At 47.5% G+C, this 24,683-nt stretch overlaps 1 protein-coding gene across 2 annotated transcripts in view; it reads right to left on the bottom strand.

The window, feature by feature from the left end:
- Nucleotides 1-24,683, bottom strand: part of IPO13 (importin 13) — a 119,243-nt gene that overhangs the window by 23,306 nt on the left and 71,254 nt on the right. For both annotated transcript variants that reach the window (XM_060231672.1, XM_060231673.1), the window contains exons 5-12: nt 18,869-19,035; nt 18,461-18,581; nt 16,002-16,149; nt 15,558-15,739; nt 15,186-15,212; nt 14,627-14,761; nt 14,118-14,261; nt 11,265-11,345 (exon numbers count right to left, since the gene is read on the bottom strand). In XM_060231672.1, the coding sequence (XP_060087655.1) occupies nt 11,265-11,345; nt 14,118-14,261; nt 14,627-14,761; nt 15,186-15,212; nt 15,558-15,739; nt 16,002-16,149; nt 18,461-18,581; nt 18,869-19,035 (1,005 nt within the window). The remainder of the gene's footprint in view (nt 1-11,264; nt 11,346-14,117; nt 14,262-14,626; nt 14,762-15,185; nt 15,213-15,557; nt 15,740-16,001; nt 16,150-18,460; nt 18,582-18,868; nt 19,036-24,683) is intronic.

The raw sequence follows: 24,683 nt of genomic DNA, 5'->3' as shown, positions 1-24,683 counted from the left end.
GGTAAGGGCGGGAACATGTACAGGAACCAGCCCTCCCACCGAAGTAGAAGTCCGTCTCCCAAGGAAGCCGGATCCGCACCTCCCCTGGCACAGAACAATGGGCACTTCTTGTTCTGCGCTGTGGCGAAAGCATCCAGCTGTGGGTAGCCCCAGAGTTGGAACACCGGCTCTAGGAACCTCCAGTGCAGTTCCCATTCGTGTGGGGAGGCTCCACCCCTGCTGAGAGAGTCCGCCTGTATGTTGAGGACCCCCGGCAGATGTGTAGCTTTTACAAAAATGTCCCACTGGAGACACTCCTCCCAGAGATCCATCGCCAGTGAGCATAGCCTGCGAGACACTGTCCCCCCCTGTCTGTTTATATAGCACAGGGCAGTGGTATTGTCCGTAAGCAATGCCACAGTCTGTCCCACCAGCAGTGGACGGAACGATCGAAGGGCAAAGTGAACTGCTAGCAGTTCTAGGTAGTTTATATGGCACCGGCTCAGTTTCGGTGGCCACTTGCCTCCCACACACAGCTCCTCCAGGTGGGCTCCCCACCCCCACATGGAGGCATCGGTAGCGATGGTTACTGTAGGGGTCGGCAGATGAAAAGGGGCCCCTTGACGGATGTTGCTCTCTGTTCCCCACCATTGCAGGGAGCGGAGAGTCCCGGGTGGAATGGTGAACCTCTTTCGAGGTGAGTCTCTGAGAGGCCGAAAGTGGCGCAAGAACCAAATCTGTAGGCCTCTCATGTGCAGTCTTGCGAAACGTAGCACGCTTGTCGTCGCGGCCATCAACCCCAGCATCCGCTGGAGCTGCTGAGCCGTGCCCCACCGCCGCCTTTGAAGTAGCTGCACCAGATTGATGATGTCCTTCGCTCTCTGCGAAGGGAGGAATGCTCGATGTTGTTGAGTGTCCAACAGAGCCCCTATGAATTGAACTGTCTTTGAGGGAGTGAGATGGGATTTCTCCAGGTTGACTTGCAGCCCCAGGGTGCCAAGAAGACGCAGAGTGGTAGCGATGTGGGTTGTTAGACTCTCCCTCGACTTCGCCACAAGAAGCCAGTCGTCGATGTATGGGAAGACAACGACTCCCTGCAGACGAAGATGGGCAGCCACCACACTCATCAGCTTCGTGAACACCCGAGGAGCAGTAGACAGTCCAAACGGCAGGGCCCTGAATTGGAAGTGACGAGCACCCACTGCAAACCGTAGGAAACGCCTGAACGCGGGATGGATGCTGACATGAAAATAAGCATCCTTGAGGTCCAGGGTCGCCATCCAGTCTCCCTGATTGATGAGGGGCAGGATTGTTTGCAGCGTAGCCATTCTGAACTTCTGGTACAGAATAAATTTGTTCAGACTCCGAAGGTCCATGATAGGCCTTAGGCCCCCGTCCCTTTTGGGAACCAGAAAGTACCGGGAGTAGAAGCCTCCCATCCTGGCCTCCGGTGGAACTACCTCTATGGCTTGTTTCTGTAGGAGGTTGTTCACCTCCGCCAGCAGAGGTGGGGAAGGGGGAGTGGTGACTACCACGGACTGGTTTGGGGTCTGAACAAACTCTATTTTGTAGCCCTCTTCTATGATGGACAGAGCCCACCTGTCTGTGGAGATCAACTCCCAGGCAGGCAGGAAAGGGCGTAGGCGGATGGATGAATTCCCAACGGGGACGACGACGCGTGCTTGGAAGAAGTCAAACCCCCTGCTTCTGGGAGCGAACCCCCTTCGACTTGCTGGGCGGTTGTGATCCATAACGGTTCCTGCCGTTACCCGAGTAAGGTGATCGCTCGGACTGGGCAGGGCGAGGACGCCATTGCTCCGGAGAGAACTTCTGATAAGGCTTCTTGGTCCAGGGTTTGGACCATTGCTTGGATTTGGAAGCCTTAGGAGCAGATTGGACACCCAAGTTCTTAGAGGTTTTGACACTCTTGTCGAACTCTTGCAGCGCCGAGTCAGTTGTGGTGCTGAAGAGCCCGTCACCCTCAAACGGCAGATCTTCGATGAAGGTCTTAGTGTCCTGGTGGAGCGTGGTAGACCTGAGCCAGGAGTGCCGTCGGATACAGACTGCAGACGTAATCTGTTTGGCCGAGGCTTCAACCATATGTTTTGCTGCGGCCAGTTGTTGTCTGGCCACAGCGAGACCTTCTTTTTGTAGCCTGGTTGCAGCAGCCCTCTTTTCCTCAGTTAACGAGGAAAGGAAGGGGGAAAGTTGTTCCCACACGGCATACTGATATCTAGCCATGCAGGCGGCATAGTTAGACACCTTTATGCCGAGTGCCCCCGCGGAGTAGACCTTGCGGCCCATTCCATCAATCTTCCTCCCTTCTTTGTCCGGTGGGGAGGAGTGGACCTTCCTTGCCTTCGAAGAGGAGGAGACGACCACCGAGTTCGGGCGCGGATGGGTGAACAAGAACTCAGCCCCAGTCTCTTGGACCCTATACATATGGTCCAGCCGTTTCGATGAGACTGGCGTCGAGGAGGGTCGCGCCCAAGGCTCTTTGACCACCTGGAGGATCACCTTGGTCACTGGCAGGGCAACCGCAGTGGATGTGTTCCTTTGCATTATATCGAACACATTGTCGTCCACTACTGGCTCCGGTTGCGTCACAGGCAGCTTGAGGGTGGCGGCAATCCGCTTCACAAGGTCCCCATAGGACTTCAGATCCTCCGACGGCGAGATCGGGAGATCCTCGGCCGTCTGGGAACCCGGTGAAGGCTCCAATCCCTGAACTTCACTCTCCGACTCCGACGACGAGGAGTCCTTGTGTGTGGAGTGCTCCGAGAGCATCGGGGTCGATTCTCGCGGTGGAAGGATCGGTGGTCTTCGATCCACATCTACCGGAACCAACTGTCGATCCGGGGGAACCGACGCCGACGCAGAGGCCTTCCGAGACCGATGGGATACCCTCGACACCGATGAAAATTGGGATGCTTGCTCCCAATCGTGGTAGTCGTCCGGGTACCAACGACAGGTCTCGTACCGGGAGTAGGGAGGCTGCCACCTGCGTTGCTCCCACGGTGGTATCGGGAAGCGTTGAGGAGGATAGAATGTGTCTCGCCTGACTCGGGGCTTGAATGGTGGGTCGATCACCGGTGCCGACGCATCAACCTCCGAGGCCGATTCGCTTTCGGAGCGACGACGGGAGCCCGAAGACGAAGACCGTTGGGTTAAGTCGATTTCCGGCTCTTGTTCCGACGCCGACAGGCGCTGCTGGTCAGCTGGGCTACGGCGCGGAGGCGTCCGAGGTTTTTTCGGAGGTTTTGTCGACGTCGATGTCGACGCACCGCCCGATGGGGAAGGAGTGCGGGGTCGCTTTCGCTTCTCCTTCGACTTCGCCTTTTTCGGAGGTCGGGTCCCTGAGTCCTCCTGGCGCTTTTTAGCGGGCGTATCCACCGAGCCCTCAAGGGAACGTTTCGTGGAGCCACGCTCTTCCGGCAAGTCCAAAGTCCGTATCGGAGCCGCATCGACCGATGCGAGCTCCAGGGCCGGGGTTTCGGACGACTTCGGTGCCGATACCTCCATCGGTCGATGGGGTGTAAGCGCCGATTCGATCAGTGCCGCAGATAATCGAGCCGCCCGGTTCTTCCTCGTCTGCTTCGAAAAGCGGAGACAATGCGGGCACGAGTCTACTCGGTGGGCCTCTCCCAGGCACAGTAGACACAGGGAATGACCGTCTGGAGGGGCGATCTTCTTCCCACACGCACGACAGCGTTTGAAAAACCCCCAGCGACTTTCCATAGAAAGTAGCCGCAAAAAAACTCCCCAGAACAATCTGAGAGAGAAAAAGAGAAGTGGGGGAAAAGCGCGGGCGAAGCGCCCCGAAGGGCCGTCCGGCGGGCGAACACAAAACGTTTTTTTTTTTTTCTAACTAACTAACTAACAACTATGAACTACAACTAACTATTAAACAACAACGGTAAACGGGCTAAAACGAGAAGAAAAGGCGAAGCCAAAAAACTTCTCACCGACCGGGGAAACGGAAAGGTAAACCTCTCAGCGCAGCGGTCAGAAAGGAACTGGCGGGATTGCCGCGCGGGCGCTGGTGGGCATGCGCAGTGGGTCGCTTGCGCATGCTCATTGGCGCCGAGCGCGGAAAAATCCCGGGCTTTTTCAGATACCGATTCGGGGATCGGCGCAGGCGCACTATCCCATGAGTGTGAGGCACAGAGACCACGAAGAAGATCAGTACTCTCTGGGGCACATATGGGGAGAGACGGTCCCTAAGGTAGGGAGGTCCTCGGCCATATAGGGCTTTAAAGGTAATAACCAGCACTTTGTAACGAATCCGGTATACAACCGGCAGCCAGTGCAGCTCGTGCAGCCCCGGCTGTATGTGCTCCCACTTCGGGACCCCTAATAGCAGCCTGGCCGCCGCATTCTGCACCAGCTGCAACTTCCAGGTTCAGCACAAGGGCAGCCCCATGTAGAGGGCATTTCAGTAATCCAGTCTCGAGGTGACCGTTGCATGTATCACTGTTGCCAAGTCGTGACGCTCTAGGAAAGGGGCCAACTGCTTCGCCTGCCTAAGATGGAAAAAAGCGGATTTAACAGTGGCTGCTATCTAGGCCTTCATTGGCAAGGAAGGCTCCAGTAGAACCCCCAAGCTCTTGACCTTGTGCGCCACTTTCAATGGTGCACCGCCAAAAACTGGAAGAGGAATTTCTCTTCCCAGACTGCCACGACCTCGGCAAAGGATCTTTGTCTTCGTTGGATTCAGCTTCAACCTACTAAGCCTGAGCCAACCTGCCATGGCTTGCAATGCAAGGTCCAGATTTTTTGGGACGCAGTCAAGCCGACCGTCCATTAGTAGATAGAGCTGGGTGTCAGCTGCATATTGATGACACCCAAGCCCATATCTCTGGGCAATCTGGGCAAGGGGGCGCATGTAGATGTTAAATAACATCGAAGAGAGCACTGCCCCTTGTGGCACCCCACAATCTAGTGAGTGCCTCTGGGACAACTCTCCCCCAATTGCCACCCTTTGTCCCTGTCCATCAAGGAAGGAGGAAAGCCATTGTAAGGCCAACCCCCAAATCCCTGTGTCGGTGAGGCGGCAAATCAGTAACTGATGGTCGACCGTATTGAACGCAGCCGATAGTTCCGACGACATCAGCACTGCCACACCACCTCAATCCAGATGCCTCTGGAGGTCATTCACCAAGGCGACCAGCACTGTCTCCGTCCCATGACCCAGGCGGAAGCTGGACTGGTGAGGATCTAAGATGGAAGCATCATCCAGAAAACTCTGCAACTGTAACGCTACTGCCCTCTCAATGATTTTACCCAAAAATGGTAAATTTGAGACAGGCCAATAATGTGCCAATTTGGCTGGATCTGATGTAATCTTTTTCAAGAGAGGGCGGACCACAGCCTCGTTAAGAGGTGTTGGAAAACGCCCCTCTGAGAGGGATCTATTTATGATGTCCCGTATAGGACATCTAAGTTCCCTTTGGCAAGATTTAATTAGCCAAGAGGGACATGGGTCCAAATAGCAAGTTGTTGGGCATATAGTAGAGAGGATTCCGTCAACTTCCCCCAAGCTAAGTATGTCGAAGTGATCCAGAACTGAACCAGAAGACAGGAAGTGAGCCTCGAGCTCTTGTACTGTATCCAATGTAGCGGGAAGGTCAGGGCGGAGCAACGTGATTTTATCTGCAAAAAAATTCGCAAAAGCCTCGCAGCCAGTCTCTAATTCCCTAGCATATGGTCTGCCTTCAGGCAGTGTTGTAAGATTCCCAATTATCCTAAACAACTGTGCTGGGTGCGAATTTGCAGACGCAATCTAAGCCACAAAGTAATTCTTCTTAGTGGCTTTGACTGCCATCTCATAGGACCTCATAAACTCTCTATAAGATGTTCTCGTCACTTCATCTCGAGTACACCGCCATTGCCTCTCTAACCGTCTGAGCTCTTGTTTCAGCTGTCCCAGCTCCGGGGTATACCACAGAGCCAGCTTAACATTAGGGCGCAGAGGGCGTCGAGGTGAGATCTCGTTGATGGCCCTGGATAGTCGGCCATGCCAAGACTCAACCAGATCATCAAGGGAATCGCCAGGGATCCCGCAGAGCCATTTGGAACTGCTCAGGGTCCATCAGACTCCGTGGGTGAGCCAAAATAGGCTCTCCGCCCATACAGGGTTGGGATGGAGCATCCACACGAGCCTTGAGGGCAAAGTGGTCCGCCCATGGCACTGCCTCGGCGGTGATATCGTCTACCAAAACCCCGGCCGCAAAGACCAAATCTAACATGTGCCCCGCCTGGTGAGTGGGTGTTGTAACAAATTGGGAGAGTCCCAGTGTCGCCATGGATGACAATAGGTCCATTGTCTGACTGGAGGTCGCGTCATCAGCATGGACATTGAAATCACCCAGGATCACAAGCCTTGGGTATTCCAATGCCCATTCTGTTACGGCCTCCATCAGGGATAGTAAGGCGCTGGCCAGTGTGTTAGGCGGATGGTACACCAGCTAGATCGCCAACCCCTCCCCCACATCCCACGCCAGACCGGCACATTCTATACAATTGATCATTGGGGCTGGGAGAGCCCGGAAGGAGTAATACTCTTGTATGAATAGCGCCACCCCTCACCCTCACCCGCTAGTCCGTGATTGGTGAAAGACCAGGTATCCTGGGTTATGCTAAAACGCCAAGCTGATCAGAAATGCTCCCCTATTTACTTCCATTTACTTCTTGGGCTTTTTATGCTGCAGTTCTGAGTGCAACTGGGTTTGCCTCCCCCTTTCCCTAGCCTTGCTACTGAGCAAGTCCTAGAGCTGGGTTAGGCTGAGAATGTCTTTCCAGACCAAGTTCACCCAGTACATTTTCTTTTATACACTGGGTATTTTGAACCTAAGCCACCCAAATAATAGTCTGACCACTATACATTGCTGTCTCTCTATTAATGCACTGCCTCATAGGAGTTGTAGTTATTTTTCTGAGGAAGACTCCTAGTTTTGTAGACAAACACTCCAGTTTAGTTATGTATATTCCCCACTCTAGTCAGCATGAGGGCATCAGCAATGAAATACTGCAAGAGTGTTAAATGTTTTATGCAAGTTTGTGTTTAAAATAAAAAAGCAGGAGTCATGGGTGTGGGGGGAGGTATTGGTGAATTTCCTGCATTGTTCAGGGAGTTGGACTAGATGACCCTGGAGGTTCCTTCCAATTCTGTGATTCTACAATATATGTATTTGTGTTTGTCTGTGTCTTTTATAAACTTTATATCCCCGCTACCTGGGATTACATTGTATAGCCTGGCCTGACAAGGTCTCGTTTATGTCAGATCCGGCCCTCATAACAAATGATTTTGACACCCCTGAGTTAGACAGTTTCAATATCTCAGTGTTTAGTTATGATTTATCCTGGCACTCCCATATAAATTCAGTCACAAGAAAGACCTAAATGACATTAAGCACTCTCAAGAAATACTTTTATACCAAAGGTAGCCAACTTCCTCCCACTTTTGTTAAAGTTATATAAAGCCAAATTGCTCTATGCTGCCCCAATCTAAGTCAATGGACCATTGGATCCTTTCTTTTCCTCCCAGTATACCTTGAGCTGTCGTGTGGTTAAAACTCAGACTACCTCAGATTTCAACAATAGCATGGTACAATGATATCAAGTTCAGATTATCACTTCATGAACCTAATGCTCTACCATCCTTACTTCAGTTAGTAACAGCTGACTCCTGACTGGGAACTTGGCTTAGCCCAATTGACTCGAAGCTTGCTATATTAAACATGTGCCTAAATTCTAGAGACTCATAATAAAAATTCTTGTTAACTGTACAAAATCAATTACTTGAAAAAGGCTGGGTTATGCTAAAACTCCAAGCTGATCAGAAATGCTCCCCTATTTACTTGCATTTATCTTATCAGAAGATGTTTGAGTTGTCTAAATACTTTTTCTGCCTAACAGTTCCAAAATATCATCACCCTTTTCTGTTACTTAGATGCAATGTATTACCTTCTGCTGAGATGAAGGGTGGTTTTAGTAGAATCCCCCTGGAAAATGCTTCTGTACTTATAGTAAAGATCAAGTTGACTTCAGTTGCCCATATCCTTTTTAGTTGCCCTTATTATACCTCACTTCGTAATCAATATATTACTCCCTGGAGTGACCATCTAAAGAACATTAACCCCCCCCCCCAAAAAAAAAAATAACTAAAGATCCCAATGTCAGGCAAGATAAAAAAAGTGCACATGTGATTTAGCCACATTTATCTATGCAGTTACAAATTATGAGATACTTTGACAAAACAGTTTGTAGGGCTGTTAAGTTACAAGGAAAGGTTTTATAGTTAGAATTCTGATGGAATCCCTTAAATGTCCTCCTATTTCAGATTTACACTGTTATATTTCTCCTGCAATCAAAGCTGTAGGGAGGTCCACCACTCCCCAAATCAGGTAGAAATGAAAAAAAAATCTTGAGAATGTGTCAGGTCCCCTGTCCCAGCATCCTTTTAATTTTTTTTTTAATTTTGAACAGTTTTGACAACAAAACAAACACAGCAGCATGTCTAGCTAGTATAATTACAAACAGTAAGAAAATCCAAGTAACAACAAAAGTCTTGTGAAGTTTGGATAATGCTCAAACAAATTCAATATGGCTTCTTTTCATACTCAATACATTTACCCTCTATGCATGTGAAGGCATCCAACCTCAGGAGGATCCCCCCTGAACAGGGCTCTTTAGCTTGGAGAAACGTTGACCGAGGGGTGACATGATAGAGGTTTACAAGATTATGCATGTTTTCAAAGACACTCAATGAAATTGCTGAGCAGTCAGGTTATAATGGATAAAAGGAAGTACTTCTTCATCCAAAGGGCAATTAACACAATGAATTCACTGCCGGAGGAGGTGGCGGCTACAAGCATAGCAAGCTTCAAAAGGAAATTGGATCAACATATGGAGCAGAGGTCCATCAGTACCTATTAGGGGTGTGCATTCGGTTCAGCCAAACTGAATACACCCCCGAAAAACAGCTGATTCGGCTGTTTTAAAGCAGTATAGAGTCAAATCAGATTCTCTGATCTGATTCGGAAGCCGTATACTGCAGTTGCGAACAGCCGCTGAAATTTGGCGGCCATTCGACCCCATTATACCCTATGGGTTATTGAGATCAATGGCAAAATGGGGTATAATTAAGTGTGGCTGGGGGGCAGGGGGTTTGAGGTAGAGACTCCAAATTTTCAGGAAAGTTTCAGGAGACTCTCTTCTACAGAACCCCCAGGTTCAAAAAGATTGGACCAAGGGGTCCAATTATGTGGGCACCCAAAGAGGGTGCCCCTATCTCTCCATTATTCCCTATGGGCCATTGAAGCCAAATTCAGATTCAGGGGTATTCAGGGCTAAAAAACACGGGAGACCGTATATCTTCTAAAAGCAGATTCAGGAGCCAAATCTGATTTGGAAGATACCCAGCTATTCCCGAATATACGTCCCCATTATTCCTTATGGGCCATTGAAGTCAATGGCAAAATAGGGTATAATGAAGTGCAGCTGGGGGGCAGGTAGTTTGAGGTAGAGGCCCCAGATTCAGTGGGCAGATGCTTGACATGCAGGAAGTTCGTGCCCCATCTCTGCTGCATGGCAGTAGTGCATTCAATGCACTGGTTCTGTGCAGTAGTCCTTGCAGAGAGCCTGCACCCCAATTTTTGAATGAGAGAAATTCTCTAGTTTGATCTAATGTACTGTTTGTGCCAATGGCAGCAGCATGGTGGCACTGGTTCTACTCAGGGACATGGCATTGCCTGTGGGGGAGAGGCCCCTGCAGCTGCTCTGCAGATTTGGGGGCTCTCCCTCAACCCTCTGCTCCCCAGAATCAGTTTTCCCACAGTGGGAAAACTGACTGATTGCTTTTTCCCCACTATTGGGAGAAATGGGCCTTTTTGGGTGCCCCTAGAATGGGAACCCCTGGTCCAATCTTTTTGAAACTTGGGGGTTATGTAGGGGAGAGGCCCTTGCAGCTGCCCTGCAAATCTGGGGCCTCTGCCTCAAACCACCTGCCCCCCAGCTGCACTTCATTATACCCTATATTGCCATTTACTTCAATGGCCCATAGGGAATAATGGGGTTGTATATTCGGGAATAGCCGGGTATCTCCCAAATCAGATTTGGCTCCCGAATCTGCTTTTAGGAGACATACGGCCTCCCGTATTTTTTAGCCCTGAATACCCCTGAATCTGAATTTTTCTGAATTTTTTTGTTTTGCACACCCTTAGTAGCTATTAGCCACAGTGTATTTTTGGAACTCTCTGCCTGGGGGCAGTGATGCTCTGTATTCTTGGTGCTTTGGGTGGGGGGGGGGCAACAGTGGGAGGTCTTCTAGTCTCCTGGCCCCACTGATAGACCTCCTGATGGCATCTGGGTTTTTTTGGCCACTGTGTGACACAGAGTGTTGGACTGGATGGGCCACTGGACTGATCCAGCATGGCTTCTCTGATGTTCTTATGATCTAGTCTCAGCTTCCTTCTTGATCAAGCTGGTCTCTCCCAGGAGACACATGCTTGTGCACAAATGTATGAGATGAACAGCTTACCCATCCCAACCATTGTGCCCTTTGGTTCATGACTTCTGCTGCCAGTGGCATACACTTGCCTTCATATTTGAACAGGACACAGTTCTGCCCCAACTCAATAGCTCCCATTTAATCAGCACTCCTTAGAAGATAAAAGCACTGCACTCAATTCTAGCAGGGAGAGAAGGAATTCATATATCATGGAAAAGGGCTGACTCTGGGAGATGGCTGCAGAAATGTGGACTTCAGTTTACTATAAAAGTAAATTTTTTGGCCAAGAATCTCACAGCCCTATCTATCAGTTATAACTGCCACATTCAGACCCAACTAGCACCATTGCTATATAGACAACTCTGATAGAAAACAAGAAAGGACAATTCACCTGAGTGTTGCTGTCTACTGTGCTCAATACAAATCTTACAGGTTATTTGCAGCAAGAGGGCAGCGGGTTTTGCTATTACACAGGAGCTGCTTCACTATCAAGGGGCAGGAGACAAACATCCAGTCTCAGGGAGCTTACTAGCACTAGGATGGGTAGAGCCTGTTAACCCAAATACTAATCCCAGACCTAAAGATCACAGCAATATTGGCTCTGACTTCTTCCTGTCATGCAGAGATGAACCTTTCCTCACACAGGGAGTTGGCAAGCTCTTTGAGTCCAGGAACCAGAGTGGCAAATTCAGTTCATGTACTGCCATTTGTACCTGATCAAAGTGGCTTGCACCAAGGCCCGAGTGTTCTTTCTTTTTGTCAGGGGAAATATTACCTCCACAACCTGTGCATCATTCAGCCACTTGCTGAGCACTTTCTGGATGAGCTGGAAGACTTGCTGCAGCACCACCACTACCTGCAAACAAAGCAATATAGGAGATTATTCTGGAGCTGATCTGCATCACCCCAGTTTTGGCAGGAAAAGAATGAACAATTATTCTTACCTAGGGTGCCTCACTCCTCCTATTCTGTACTGCCAGAACTCATATAACAGACTACTTGGCCCTGCCATTACCTATTTGTGAGATGTGCAACTGCCCTGTCCTTTCTCTTTTTGATGGTTGACATGGGAAGGTCCCTTTCTGCTTAAACAAGAAGTATGACAGGAAAGGATTAACTCTTCTTCTAGCTCAGAGAGCTGTCCCAAAGTGGCTGACTGGCCTTGGCTTTCCAGAATGCTGTACCAGAGTTGCCATCAGTCTCCTAAAGATGTTGGGGTGGAGATCTATACAGATACCTGGAACTAGACTAGGGGACTCTCCCAGAACTCAAATCTTTCTTCAGCTGCAAAATACTACTTTGATTTACCAGCGAAAGAAGGGTTACTACAAAGAACCACCCTATTCTTGTGAAGGACAGAATTATTCTCAAAGGATGCCTAACTCCTTAATTCATCTGGCTGACACAATGCTGAATAGAAAAACCACATTTCAGGTAAATTCATGAGCACCTAAACAACAGGAGAAGTGACAGAAAGACCCCTCACAGGAATTGCCTGACTGCAGGAATGTCTCATAGTGGCTGACCTGCCTTGGCTTTCCAAAATGCTGTACCAAGTTGCCATCAGTCTCCTAAAGATGTTGGGGTGGAGATCTTCAGTCAGTCCTTCCTACAAGGTGGCCAGCACCTCATCTACAGTTTCCAAGTGAGATTCTTCTTTGCATCTTTGGTGGAAAGCCTTCCAAATGGTCTATCTCCTATTCATTCCATGTTTACAAAAGGACATAATGATGCTTACTAATTTACCTTTGTATCCTTTATCTCAGGAGGCCCCAACATTTTTGAGTCTCTGGGCACTTTTGGAATTCTGACACAGGGTGGCAGGTGCAACTACAAAATGGCTGCCACAAGAAGCAAAGCCAACCACAAAAGGTCAGGGAATGAGGTCACACATAACTCTAATAGTTACTTTTAAAAAAAAAAATCTGCACAGTCAATGAGATCTCCAATGGTCAATCAGAAGCCAACCACAAAAGGTCAGGGAATGAGGTCACATGTAACGCTAATAGTTACTTAAAAAAAAATCTACACAGCTAATGATATCTCCAATGGCCAATCAGAAGCCTGCTGGGAACTCTGCAGGTGCTAGGGAAGGTGTCAGTGAGAACCACACTGGGGACCCCTGCTTTAGCTGTTAGCTGACACTATTCCATCCACATGCTGCCTACTAATCCTACCAGGTCTAAATGGAAGACAGGACCTAGAATCAGTAGGAACTGCCATAGTTCTAGCAACCTGAGGATCAGCTGCTTTGGAAACAGGATCTCCATGGACAATACAGGGCAATCAGGATCACTTCTTTTTGGATATGTATGATCTTCCATAGCACTCTGAGCATGAATGGGATCAAAAGAAAAACATACAACAGATCAAGGGGAATAGGCAAAGATACATCTATTGCCTTTACCTACTCATTCAAGAATCATGAGAATAAATTACTTTTCTTGGTTAAGGGGCTGGAGCAAATCCATCCATGACCAGTATAGTCCATTAGCTAGTAAGCACTGGAAGCGCCTCATTCAGTGATCATATCTTCTGGGTCAGGTGTTGGTGGCCCAACCAAGTCCACCTGATCAGTTAGATTTTCCTACAGGTGCTCTGGTGACATGGATGCCAGACTGTTTTTCCACCCAATATGACGGGACTTTGGGGCAAACAATTTGAACTGCTACAGACACTAGAAATGAAGTTAGGGCTAAACGACTGAATCTACCACAAGAGACTGCCATGAAGGGACTTTTGGGCAATCAATTTGAACTGCTACAGACACTAGGAATGAAGTTGGGGCTAAATGATTAAATCTACCATAAGGTTACCATGTAGCACTGAAGATAGGCATGAAGTAGTAGGTCCTCCAAGATCTTAGATCAAATTTTCTGGGCTGTCAGAATCCTAGGGTGATGCATCTTGCCCTACTTGATGTAGGAGGCAGGAAGTAGTGAAACTTCAGTGCACTTCTGTTTCCACCAAAAGTGTTCCACTTCCTAGGTCCCATCCCCCCACAAATAAGAGCTATTACACAGGAGCCGTTTTGCTATCAAGATAAGGCTCCCACTTCTGCTTCTTCTGCTAAGACAGAAATGGAGGAAGAATGAAAGACCTACTTGACCTTGCTCCTCTACAATTGGTTTTCTTTTCTTTTTTAAAAGGAAATCCTGTTAGTGAAGGTTCTTGCGTAAGAATACAGGAATTTGGCTTTGATTATGCAGAGTCAAGACCTAGGAAGGGCTTCTTCTCCAGTACAAGATTTAAATTTAGTTGGCTAGAGGAGGAGGAGTTAATACTTTCCTGGTGGATGTTCTACAAATATACGCAAAGTTTAAAACTTTCTGTGAAGGGTTTGTTCTAGCTCTCTTCAGGCCGTTCAACAGTCAATGCTAATAACTCCTTATCTGGGGCTATGATGGTCTGGCAGCAATAGAGATCTCAGTGAGAAATTTAAGAGAATTCAAAACTAGTGTCCTGATGTATTGCTTATCCCCTTCAGTTACTTTCTGCGCCACCCTCCCAAATCATCAGAAGAAAGTGCCTGCAGCTACACTGCAGAGAAACACAGAAGCCATTTTACTCTAGACTGTGTTCATGTACACACAGAAGAAAAGCTGCCCACATATATAGCAACACCCACCGGATTGGGGCCCTGAGGCACTGGCAGCTTCTTGACCTCTGTGCTTTCATGATCATCATCATGATGGCTGATGTCCAAAGTGGTAAAGAGATTGGAGAGAAGACCTAGGATGTGGATGATAGCCAACTTGTTGGAGGGATTGGGCTGTAGGGTGAGACATCACTATGATTAACACGGTATAAGGCTACTAATTATTCAACAATATGTTCTTATAGGCCTTTTATCACCAAACTAAAAGTTAATAGGGCTATGGAAGGAAGAGCTGCTGCCTATTTGAAACCCATGTGGGGAAGTAGTACTAACACAAACAAGTAACAAAAAGGGACAGCAGAGCTATAAAGAAGGGTCTGGTATCGAACATCACCAATAATTATTCACCTACTCAATCCTAGTATCAAACACACACAATCACACAATCTTTTACATGGAAGAGCAGCATCTTGCACACAACAAGCCCTGTTTTTTCCTCAAGGTAGAAAAGTCATAATGAGACAAGTAATATAGCTTACCGTCTCATCAGCCAGCTTCTCCAGCTGCTGGATGTAAGGCGTAATAAGTGAGTGCAGATTCTTCAAGATCTCCTCCACTTGGAGAGCAGACAGCAAGAAGCCCAAAGCTTGCATCAGCCACATGCACTGGCTTGTCTGAAGGACAGAATGATATGGACACCATTTTCTCACTCATCCACAGAAAGCCATGACAAAACACACTTCAACTTGAACACCTTCTTGTTCTACACCCTGAGGCAATGTCAAGGCTCAAATTTGAACTGGTCCTTGTCCTAGAAAAAAGTTTTTAATGTGGAAGTCAAAGTCCTGATAAGAATCACTTGTTTAGTTTTCAGAGAATGGAGGAAAACAGTTGCCTCAATATGAATTACTTTCTCCCACATCCCTAAATTCTCTTCACAAGAACTGGACCTCCCATTTCATTAGTTTTTCCAATACTCTTTTTCAATGACTGTAATGCTGAACATTGCTAATACAGCCAAGTAGGTAACCTCTGCTTCTGCATACTCTCTGGCCTTTAGTACCCCATCGCGAAATGACAGGCAAATAAAAGTCTTACCTTATGAATCTGCTTCATTAGCACATCCTACAGAAGGAAGATATGAGACAGTGAATACTCTTCCCACAGAAGAGATTATTTACTAGGATGTCCTAACAACAACAGGAGAGGACAACCTTGAGGTCAGTACAGATGCATTCAAATCATTCCAACCAACTCCTCCTCACAGAAAGCAGAGATCTAAAAAAAGTGCACTAGATGCTTCCTCTGTTTAATTCCCAACCTGAACAATACTCAGAGCTCCTCAGAATGTTCCCTGCTCAAAACACCTGTAAAATGATCTCTATTTACATAAAGCTACTTAGCTATGAGCTGTAACTCTTAGGTTTTTGTATGCCTAAAAAAAGGTTCATAAACCTTTCTATTAGTTACCTGGGAGACAGCAACAATATTGGCAGCATAGGGAGGCAAGTCATACTTGCATTCTCGGCAGATCTTCTTAAGGGTGGAGACACTGGAGATGGACAACTCAGGGTTGCCCAAAGCTTGCAGCACCAGGGGCAACACATTGTTGATCATGACTGGGTGGTCAGCAAGCCACTCCGAGAGGGCCCCTAGGTAACAGATAAGATGCATAGTTTATGCCTGTTTTACTTAATGCTCCAAACACTATGAGTACTGCCCAGGGAAAGAGGAGGAACCCCTTCCCTACCCAAGCAACATTACAAGCACAACAGCATATGCACACATTCTCACTGGGATCTAACAGCCACTCCAAAAACTTTCCAAAAGAATCCCACAATTCAGGCTGCAACAACTGGAAAGTCTCAGTTCTTCCAAGCTCAACCTCCCCCACCCCATGCCTTGTCCTCTTACCAATAGTGAACATAACAGTATCTGCAAGCTGCACATTGCTGATGCTGATGTGGGGGATGAGCCCAATAAGGCCAGGAACCACGTCTGAATAGTTTACATCTATAGTCTCTGCAATGGACTGGAAGCCATAAAGCAAAGCTTCTGTATGCTGTGAGAAAGAAAGATTTGTCTCTTGAGCCCATGGCCTGCTTCCAATGCCCCACGTCAAGGGAGGCTTTATTCATGTATTTATATTAAATACTTATAAATCTGCCTTTCTCCCAGATAACTGGAACCCAAGGCGAGTAACAACATTAATCATAATACAAAAAAAAAAAAAGCAACAGCATTTGGAGACAGTCCCACTTCAGATTCCATTCTAACAAAACACATGCAGACCAGCTTTCATGGAAAAGTGAACGTTTTTCACATTTTATTCATTACTTATAGTTATTACTCATCTCTTTTGCAAGGGCATTATTTTTCCTAGCAAGACAACTATGATCTGACAGGCCAAAGACCATCATTTCCAGGCAACAACAAACACTTCTGACTTTGTCCAGTGCAAACCCAGTCTGCCATCCTGGACAGCAATGGCTATATGTCTATACTTGTACCAAAGGTGACAAAAGACCTGTACTCATCTTTCTTCTGACTATCTTACAAGGCCCTGGATAATTGAGGCTACATGTCTGGCATGCCAAGTGTGCTGGCATGACTGTTGCTGCATCAAAGCTTGCCTGCCTGCAAATCACAGCCCATATCAGTTCCTTACTTGGCTGTCAACAGTGATGAATTATGAGCCTTACACTCATTGGCATTTGATGCCCATCACTGTTTTCTGTGCCAGAAGCATGCTAACAACACACTAAGGTGAGCATATGCATGCTGATTAGGTGCCATACAGCGACCCCCTGACCAGGCTTTACTCCTGTCATAGCACTGGAGGACACCAGCACATCGTTCTTCAAACTGAAGGGACAGATGATGCAGTGAAGAAAGTGGGACAGGAGTCCTCATTTATCCCCATAGAAATAGCCAAATCCCAAGCTTCCAAGCCCCCCTAATGGTTCACCATACTCCAGACATTTTCTAAGCAGCCCCAACTTGGCCTGAACTAAAGAACCATCAGCTACTGGCATTACTTGATAAAGCAGATATCTGAGATTCTGCAGTTCTACTATTGGACATTTGTTTGCAGAATTTGGTCATTACTGCAGAATGTGTCACGTGTTAAAATGCCAGTTTGGTGTAGTGGTTAAGTGTGTGGACTCTTATCTGGGAGAACCAGGTTTGATTCCCCACTCCTCCACTTGCACCTGCTGGCATGGCCTTGGGTCAGCCATAGCTCTGGCAGAGGTTGTCCTTGAAAGGGCAGCTGCTGTGAGAGTCCTCTCAGCCCCACCCACCTCACAGGGTGTCTGTTGTGGGGGAGGGAGATAAAGGAGATTGTGAGCCGCTCTGAGACTCTTGAGTGGAGGGCGGAATATAAATCCAATGTCTTCTAAAATCCCTGCAAGTCATAAGTGACAAAATGTCAATTTCTAGACAAGGATTAGCAAATGGCAAGTTAGGGCCCCAAGCCAGACCTCCTGTTCACATGTTGTTTTATATACTAAGATATGATATAAAGAGGGATATGATATAAAGAGGGGAGGGACAGTGGCTCAGAGGTAGAGCATCGGCTTGGTAAGCAGAAGGTCCCAGGTTCAATCCCCAGCATCTCCAACTAAAAAGGGTCCAGGCAAATAGGCGTGAAAACCTCAGCTAGAGACCCTGGAGAGCCGCTGCCAGTCTGAGTAGACAATACTAACTTTGATGGACCAAGGGTCTGATTCAATAGAAGGCAGCTTCATATTTTCACATGTTCATAAGGTAATCATAGTTCCTTCAGACCCCATCATTAGTGCTCAAAATTTTTCAAATCTTCGTAATATTGAAGCCTCTCCCTCTAATGATTTAAGTCTCTTTGTCCTCCTCAAAATTGTCAAACCAAGGGTCAAACTAGATGTAACAGAGGAGAGCTATGATGGAAATCTTCCATATTCTACATAGCTGTTTTGAAGATCTTCTACATAGCTGTTTTGAAGATCAGGAAAGATGTGCTGGAAGAAGGGGTGTTTAACTCCTTCCCTCTGTGCCATTTCCTGATTTTGCCCCCAAAGTTGTAATTAGATCAAAAAGCAATAAATAAATGCTCTGTGCCTGCCTGTCCACCACCATCCTGAGTTAGCAAGAAGGAAACAGTAAATCACCTCTTCTCCAACACCATTTTACTAATCTTCAGAATCTTCTACATCATGTCTAGTTTGCCCCCCAGATTCTCTGCAGTCTCAATCAATCAGTCTCAATCAATCCCAATGCTTCTCCTCTTTCCAATCATAGCCAGGCTATTTTAGACACTACTCGAGAATTAAAGTTCTGCAAAATCTGCTTGCAGTTAGCATCCTGTTTTTAGTCAAGGTACAGACCCCACTCACCTGCCATGATGTTGGCTGCTCTGTGTTCGTTAGGAGACGACCCAGCTTGTCATATAAACTGCTCAGCAGCTCTGCTCCAAGCATTTCATACACATACATCAAAGTGTCAGAAATATCCACTCTGAAGAGGACAATACAGAAAACAGTCACTAGGCACTGTTCCACCCACACAATACTGTGTAGCTGCTAGACACAAACTGCTGGTGTAGTTGCAGCCCCTAGAGCAACTTCTACATTAGTATCCATCAATGATGTCCTTTCAAGAATATGCATATACACCTTTTAACAGTTTTTCATACTTCCATGCAGTCAAACCTCCTGCTAATATGGCCAACCTGCCCTTCTGCAGATCACAAGGATGCTGTATTAGCTAAAGATTATAGGATACAGCCAAGCAAAAGGTCATACCGGTATATCCGAAATTGCTCCTTTTCATCAGAGGACCAGCAACTGTACTCTTCATCAGAAGGAAACTGAGCCTTGTGCAAGAGCACATCCACCAGCTGGAAGTAGACGGGCCGATATACCTGCTGATACATGGCCTGTTTTTCTGGCTCAAAAGAGAGGATGTCATCCTACAAAGAAAGGAACTGCTTCTTAGGTGGGGACCAGAACATTGGTTTTGCTAGTGTAACAGTGATCTGTCCCCAACAGTTTGACGTGGTCACAGGATATGACCTCACTTTTGTCAAATCTTCTGTGTGGGGTATCAAAATTTATATTTTAAAGTAAAATTTCTTCACGTAAGAATTCTGCTTTGCTAGTTTAATCTGCCACATATACAGTGGCAGAACTATCATTCCCAGAACTCCCACTCTTAGCAGCCCAAACTAAAATTTGTCCTAGACTCTAGATCCAGTATAGTGAGTAGAGATGGCAGTAGGCTACAAACAAAGGCTGCAGGTCTCCCTAACAGTCAGTGATCAATTACTTCACCTGGGTTGTCAGCACTGAACTGACCATAGTCTTCTAATATTGAAAACATACAACAGGAAAATGATCTATACTACCCCGCATCAGTCAGCTTGAAACCTTAGTAGTATTGTTTCATCTGAATCCACCATCAACAGTTAGTTAAAAAAAAGAAGCCATCCAGAAAAGAAGCTAACTTCCATCTTCAATGACCACCATCTGAGGTATGCACCAGTTCCCACAGTGACACAACATTTGTTCTACATTGTTCCGTAAAAACTAAATGTTATATTGCCTGTGTGCACCGAGGACAGAGAAGCTGAAAACATGCACCCCAAAACGAAGAAAGACAGGAAGACCCATTTGTTCTGGAGCACAGTAGCCAAACAGACACCCCCAAGTCTTCTCCTACTGTCTGTTTTCCAGTAGCTTATATGTGATACACACTGAAGAGTGTTGCATGCTGCTTGTTTTGAAGTGGGAGGCGCATGGACATGATGCGATCTGAGTGACCTGTTGGCAGGTTTTCGAGTTTGGAGGCAATGGAGTTCCTGACCATGAAGCCAACGCCAGAAAGGCGGCTCTCAGCCTTTGACTTACCCGACCAGTAGAGGGTATAGCCAGCACCGTGTTCTTGAAGACTACCTTCCTCAGGGAAACGGACCTCACTGAGAGCTGCTATGTCGATATTCAACCTGAGAAGTTCGTGGGCAACTAGAGCAGAGTGTCGTTCAGGGCGACCGCTGCCTACTGTGTCAAGCATGGTTCTGATGTTCCAACACGCAAGCTTTAGTCTTTGCACACTTTGTGAGGCAGGTGCATGCCTTTTCTTTGTTGTTATTTTTCGACCGCAAGTAAGGATGCCCGTTGACCGCGGCTAGCCAACTGGGGTGGGGGAGACGAGCTTTGTTTAGGCCACCTTTTCTAGGCCCCTCTCCGTGTGGAGCAAGCAGTGCTGTCCCTAGATAAGGCTGCTTGGTCGTTCAGGGTGCTGCCGAAAGATGCAAGGTGATCATCCTTGGCGACTTCAATGCCAGAGTAGGTAAAGACTCGGAAGCCTGGAAAGGAGTACTTGGCAAACACGGCATTGGCAACTGCAATGACAACGGGCGCCTCCTGCTAGAATTCTGCATGGAGCACCAGCTCACCATCACCAACACTATCTTCCAGCAGAAGAACAGTCTGAAGACAACCTGGATGCACCCACGGTCCAAGCATTGGCACCTTATCGACTACATTCTGGTGCGCCAGAGAGACCTTCGAGATGTCTTACACACCCGAGTAATGCCCAGCGCAGAATGTCATACGGATCATCGTCTTGTACGCTGCAATCTCCGTCTTCACTTTAAACCCACACCCAGGAGAGGAGGTATCCCTCGGAGGAAGTTTCAGGTTGGCAGCCTCCAGTCAGCCGAAGTTAAAGCTGCCTTCCAGGCAAAACTCCAGTCAAGAATTGAGGACCCCAGTTGCCCCACAGACCCTTCTCCAGAAGCACTCTGGGAACACCTAAAAACTACCATCCTGCAGATCTCTGAAGAAGTCCTCGGGTTCTCCACAAGGAAGAACAAGGACTGGTTTGATGAGAACAATCAAGAGATCCAAGAATTACTGGCAAAAAAGAGATCTGCCTACCAAGCACATCTTGCTCAGCCCTCCTGTCCTGGGAAAAAAGCAACCTTTCGCGCTGCATGTAGCAACCTCCAGCGCAAGCTTCGAGACATTCAGAACGAGTGGTGGACCAAGCTTGCAGAGAGAACCCAGCTGTGTGCAGACACTGGTGATTTAAGAGGGTTCTACGAAGCCCTGAAGGCAGTATATGGTCCATCATATCAGGCTCAGAGTCCCTTGCATAGTGCAGACGGCCAAGTGCTCCTCACAGACAAGGCATCCATACTGAACCGGTGGTCGGAGTATTTTCAGGTTCTCTTCAGTGCCAACCGCGTAGTTCAAGATTCAGCAATCCACCTCACCCCACTTCAACCGGTGAAAACAGAGTTGGATGAGATCCCCACCCTAGAAGAGACTGTTAAAGCCATCAAGCAACTGAAAAGTGGCAAGGCAGCAGGAGTTGATGGAATTCCACCAGAGATCTGGAAGCATGGGGGCACAGTACTACATAGCTCACTTCACAAAGTACTTGTCACCTGCTGGGAACAAGGCAAATTACCACAGGACTTTCGCGATGCAATCATCATCACCCTATACAAGAACAAAGGGGAAAAGTCAGACTGCTCCAACTACCGGGGGATAACCCTGCTCTCCATCGCAGGCAAAATCTTTGCCAGAATACTCCTGAACAGACTGGTGCCCACCATTGCAGAAGAACTCCTCCCAGAGAGCCAGTGCGGCTTCAGAGCTAACAGGAGCACCACCGACATGGTATTTGTTCTCAGGCAGCTCCAAGAGAAATGCAGGGAACAGAACAAGGGTCTGTATGTGACTTTTGTCGACCTTACCAAAGCTTTCGATACCGTTAGCAGGAAAGGCCTGTGGCAAATCTTGGAACGTTTAGGATGTCCCCCAAGGTTCCTCAGCATGATCATCCAGCTACACGAAGACCAGCGAGGCCAAGTCAGACACTGCAACGACCTCTCGGAGCCCTTCCCAATAGGCACAGGTGTAAAGCAAGGCTGCGTTCTCGCGCCAACTCTCTTTACGATCTTCTTTAGCATGATGCTTCAAAGAGCCGCAGTAGATCTAGATGAGGACGATGGTGTCTACATCCGCTATCGCACCGATGGCAGCCTGTTCAACCTGAGGCGACTAAAGGCACACTCCAAGACAATGGAAAAACTCATCCGAGAGCTACTGTTTGCTGATGATGCTGCACTCGTCTCCCACTCGGTATCAGCTCTGCAGCATATGACGTCCTGCTTTGCAGAGGCTGCCAAGCTATTCGGCCTAGAAGTTAGTCTGAAGAAGACAGAAGTTCTCCACCAGCCTGCACCCCAGGAAGATTATCACCCTCCCTGCATCACTGTGGGTGAATCAGTTCTGAAGACAGTCCAGCAGTTCAGCTACCTGGGGTGCATCATCTCCTCAGATGCCAAGATCGACAAGGAGATTGACAACAGGCTGGCAAAGGCAAACCGTGCATTTGGCCGACTGCACAAAAGAGTGTGGAGCAACAAGCATCTGAAAAAAGGCACAAAGATCAATGTTTACAAAGCGGTTGTGATGACAACCCTCATCTATGGCTCCGAATCGTGGGTTTTATACCGTCATCACCTGCGACTCCTTGAGCACTTTCATCAGCGCTGCCTTCGCACCATCCTCAACGTCCACTGGAGTGACTTTGTGACCAACACTGAAGTCCTCAAGCGGGCAGAGGTTACCAGCATCGAGGCACTGCTTTTGAAGACGCAGCTGCGCTGGGCAGGGCATATTTCTAGGATGGAAAACCACCGCCTTCCCAAGATTGCCCTGTATGGCGAACTCTCCACCGGCCATCGAAATAGAGGGGCACCAAAGAAGAGGTACAAGGACTCCTTGAAGAAATCCCTTAGCACCTGTCACATCAACCATCACCAGTGGTCTGACCTAGCCTCAGATCGCAAAGCATGGAGGCACACCATCCACCAGGCTGCCTCTTCCTTTGAGAACACACGCATAGCTGGTCTTGAGGACAAAAGGAGATTGAGGAAGAATCGCACTGCTACAGGACCAACCCTAAATCAGACTTTTCCCTGCAGCCGCTGTGGCCGGACCTGCCTGTCCCACATTGGTCTTGTCAGCCACCAGCGAGCCTGCAGCAAACGTGGACTATTGCACCCTTCTTAAATCTTCGTTCGCGAAGCCAAGCCGAGAGATATGTGATAATGATCCAGTTTTACTCCCCTCATTAATAATGATGTGCCTTTGGACTTGAGGACTGCACCAGTCATACACAGAGACACAGCATGACCTCATCCCATATCTAGCTAGCACCAAGAGAAGCAGCAGTTCAACAGTCTTGTTCTTCAACAGAGCAGGAGTGTGGCAAGCTAATTTGCCATGCTAATGAAGCTTCTAAGCTCCAAAGAAATGTGGCGGTGGGGACGGCAAGTCAGACTGGCCACCCTGCTTCTGTCTCTTATAATTAAATCATGTACAGCTTCTTTCTGATTTCAATAAGCACTTTGCACAGGATTGCATATTAGTGTAACAGTATAAGCATACACCAAAACAGACATATTCAAGCAGACATATTGTGAAACCTCAGCATTTAGTACTGGGAGTAGCACAGCTCTGCCTGTCCAACAAAGAGTGCCTAGTGAAGCAGAGATTTAAAGTGCTCCCCTGACAAGGTCATTGATGGAAGATGGAATGCATCACCCATCACCATGTTGCATCAGGCAGGTAAGTCCCCATCAGAACGCAGCTAAAATATAAGAAAAGAAGCACTGAGCTCCACAGGAATCTCTCCAAGAATAGTAATTTTAGTACTTATACTTGAGATCCTGCATTGCCATGCTCTGTCTACTCTAAAATGTATCCGGTTCACGGCTAAAATTCCAGGTTTTCAACTTTTTAAAAGCACCTATAGAAAACACTGGTTACACAGATGCACATCTAGGTCACATACAGAAGACATGCTACTGGAATAAAAACTGGCTGGCATCCAGATCCAGTACAATGTAACAAAAATGGAAAACCCTGCCAATCAACATGACAATACAGCCTTCTCACTCAGCCTGGCCTTTGACCTATGCCTGGAAAAATAGAAGAATTTTCTCTACAAAACCTTAAGCTCAGTCTGAGCACTCATTTCCCAATGGCAAAAGATTTAATTATAGGTACCCAAGACCGACGCTGATACCAGGTGTGTGTAAATCATAGAATCATAGAGTCGAAAGAAACTCCCAGGGTCACCTAGTTCAACCCCCTGCACAAATGTAGGAAATTCACAAATACCTCCCCCTAAATTCACAAGATCAGCATTGCTGTCAATGGCCATCTAGCTTTTGTTTAGAAACCTCCAAGGAAGGAGAGCTCACCACCTCCTAATGAAGCCTGTTCCACTGAGGAACTGCTCTGGCTGTCAGAAAGTTCTTCCTAATGTTGAGCTGGAAACTCTTCTGATTTAATTTCAACCCGTTAGTTCTGGTCCTACCTTCTGGGGCAACAGAAAACAATTCCACACCATCCTCCGTATGACAGCCCTTCAAGTACTTGAAGATACTGAACATATCACCACTTAATCATCTCTTCTTCACCCAGCTCCTTCAAACTTTCTTCATAGGACTTGGTCCCCAGACCCCTCACCATCTTTGCCACTCTCCTCTAGAACTATTCCAGCTTGTCTATATCCTTCTTAAATTGTGGTGCCCAA

The sequence above is a fragment of the Heteronotia binoei genome, chromosome 2 (genome assembly GCF_032191835.1).
Source record: "Heteronotia binoei isolate CCM8104 ecotype False Entrance Well chromosome 2, APGP_CSIRO_Hbin_v1, whole genome shotgun sequence".
NCBI lineage: Eukaryota > Metazoa > Chordata > Lepidosauria > Squamata > Gekkonidae > Heteronotia > Heteronotia binoei.
Note: the sequence above shows the minus strand (reverse complement) of the source record. Positions and strands in the feature narration are given on the sequence as shown.